Source organism: Penaeus japonicus, unplaced genomic scaffold (assembly GCF_977035675.1).
Source record: "Penaeus japonicus unplaced genomic scaffold, GWHDUDI00000001_assembly GWHDUDI00000032, whole genome shotgun sequence".
Classification (NCBI taxonomy): Eukaryota; Metazoa; Arthropoda; class Malacostraca; order Decapoda; family Penaeidae; genus Penaeus; species Penaeus japonicus.
The window spans coordinates 27105946-27108445 of NW_028234434.1; the positions used below are offsets into that span (position 1 = coordinate 27105946).

Consider the following 2500-nt stretch of genomic DNA (forward strand, 5'->3'; position numbering starts at 1 on the left):
GGGTGGTGGGGATTGGGGGGATGAGCGAGGGTGGGGGCATTTGGGGGGAAGCGAAGAGGGTGGTGGGGAGGGGTAATGTGGATGAGAATAGTGTGGGGGAATTGGGGGAGAGAGAGAGTGGGGGAATGGGGGGAGAGAGAGATAGTGGGGGAATAGGGGGTTAAGTGAAAGAGTGGGGGAATGGCATAGGGAAGAAGAAGGGCGAGAGTGGTGGGAATGGGGGGGGAATGGTGAGAGGGATGGATGGGGGAATGGGGGGAGAGAGAGATGTTAGGGACAGGAAAGTGGGGGAGAGCAAGAGAGTGGGGGAGGGGGGAAAAGGGTGGGGGGTGGAGAGCAGAGGGTGGGGAAAGAGGGGAGGGAGGGTGGTGGAGACGGAGAGAGGGTGGGGAGGGGAGAGAGTGAGTGCGGGAATGGAGCAAGAATAGGAGTGGGAGAGAGCCAGGGAGAGGAGAGCGAGGAGGAGAGGTTCTCGAGGGGAGGAGGGAGGGAGATGGGGGAGGAGAGCAGGTAAGGAGGCGAGTTCTATCCTCTCTCTCTAGGTGATTGTCCCTGTATCCCTCTCTGAGAGGTGATTTGGCAGAAGGAGAGGGGGGGGAAAGTGAGAGGGAAAGGAGAGTGGAGGCGGGAAAAGCGAGTTAGGGAGAGAGGAGGTAGAAGTACAAGTAGAGGGAGGGAGCGAGGGAGGGAGAGAGGGGGAAGGGATAGGGAGATGGAAAAATGAGAAAAGATAGAAAAGATAGAGTGTAGGGAAGAAGAGGGGTGGGGAAAAGAGAGGGGAAGATTGAGAGCAAGAGAAAAGAAGCAAATGAGAGAAAGTGAGAAAGCAAGAGAGAGAAAGAGGGAAAGCAAGAAAGAGAAAGAGAGAAAGCAAGAGAGAGGGAGAGAGAGAGCATTCATCACCTCATCTCAACAATACCCATTTTGCAGGGCGAGACCCAGACAGAGGTCGTGCAAGGGCTGATGACCCTGCTGCAGAACGAGTCCCACCCACCCATCATCATCGTTAAGGTCCTGGCTCTTCTCGCTGCTGTCATCACCACTCAGTCACAAGCACAGGTATGTTCAGGGAGGAAGAGGATGAAGACGAAGGAGAAGATGAAGAAGAAAAGGAGGAGGGGGAAGAAGAGGGAGGTGGAAAGGTAAAAGAAGAAAGGCTGGAGAACCAGGAAGGGGGAGGAGAGGGAAGGAAGGGAGGAGGGGTTTAGAAGGGTTAAAGAAGAAAAGCTGGAGGAGGAGGAAGCGGAAGAAGAAAAGAGGAGGAGGAGTAAGAGTAGGAGTGGGAAGAAGAGGATAATGAAGTTATTTTGAAATGTGATTAAGTTGATCCAGTTTTTTATATTATGATTTGGGGATTCCTCTTGTTGGAATTGAAAAGTTATTTGAATATATAGTATGTAATGAGAAAATATATTAAACCTATGATAAAGCATCTGAATAAATTCCTGTTGTAGTGACCACTAGCTCATTGACACGATCCAGCATAGGTTACGATAATTAAAAAGACTGTCTTTCCTCACCCATCCCCAGCCGGTATTCGAGGAGGTGATGACGGTGGCAAAGAGATCCAAGTCGCAAAAGGTCATAGCACAGGCCATCCACACGGCTAGTTCCCTCTCGCAGTGTGTACCTGCTGACCCGAAGTTGCAGGACCAGGTCATCCAGCTGGCCCTCACGCAGTTCACCTCAACGAACTATGTCATTAAGGTTTGTCATTGAGTTTTTCGATGCTTGTTTAATTATTTTATTTTCTATTTTTTCAGGATAATTTATTTTTTATTTTTTTCTATTTTTTTATATTTATCAAAAGCACGTTGATACTAGGGAACATAGGCAGGATTATTTATCTTTATGTTCAATTCAAATTTGATTTATTGGATAGAATTTTATAGGTAATGTGTATTTATTTATGCCTTTTTATTACATTTTCTTTATTTCATCAGATGAAGATGCAAGTGATCAGCTTTTCACCTTGAGTTGAGTTTGTTTTCAAGTTTGAAAATGCATTTTCTCGTTGCAGGTGCGGTCCTTGGAAGCCGTTGGCAACCTGTGCCCGGCAGAGGAGGGACGCGTGCAATCAGCAATAATGAAGACGCTGATAGAGCACACCAAACACCAGGACAACCGCGTTAGGACAGCGGCTTTTAATGCTCTGGTATAACCTGTTGCTTTGAGGTTTATTTTGTTAGAGTTTGTTGTTCATTCTTTTGCAGTGTAGTATAGATTACTTTGAGATTGAGGTATTGGGAATCACTTATAGGTATTTTCAAATTAAATGTTGTATAGGATTTGATGGTGGAAGATTATATGTATGTATATATATGTTTACATTTGTAGTTATATTTATATTTTTGTTCATGTTCATATGTATTGTTCAATGGAGATAGCTATATATATTTAAACTTTTAGCTTAATCCTATGAATTTTTCAGCTGGTTGTTCAGGAGAGGGAGGTAAAACTCTCACCAGAAGTCTATGACAGTGTTTGCCAGGCTTTACAC

At 45.7% G+C, this 2500-nt stretch overlaps 1 protein-coding gene across 1 annotated transcript in view; it reads left to right on the forward strand.

Moving 5' to 3' along the window:
- Positions 1-2500, forward strand: part of IntS4 (integrator complex subunit 4) — a 17064-nt gene that overhangs the window by 7225 nt on the left and 7339 nt on the right. The window contains exons 3-6 of the mRNA XM_086556208.1: positions 931-1059; positions 1531-1707; positions 2021-2155; positions 2432-2500. The exon at positions 2432-2500 is cut by the window's right edge and continues 45 nt beyond it. Coding sequence (XP_086412334.1) covers positions 931-1059; positions 1531-1707; positions 2021-2155; positions 2432-2500 — 510 coding nt within the window. The remainder of the gene's footprint in view (positions 1-930; positions 1060-1530; positions 1708-2020; positions 2156-2431) is intronic.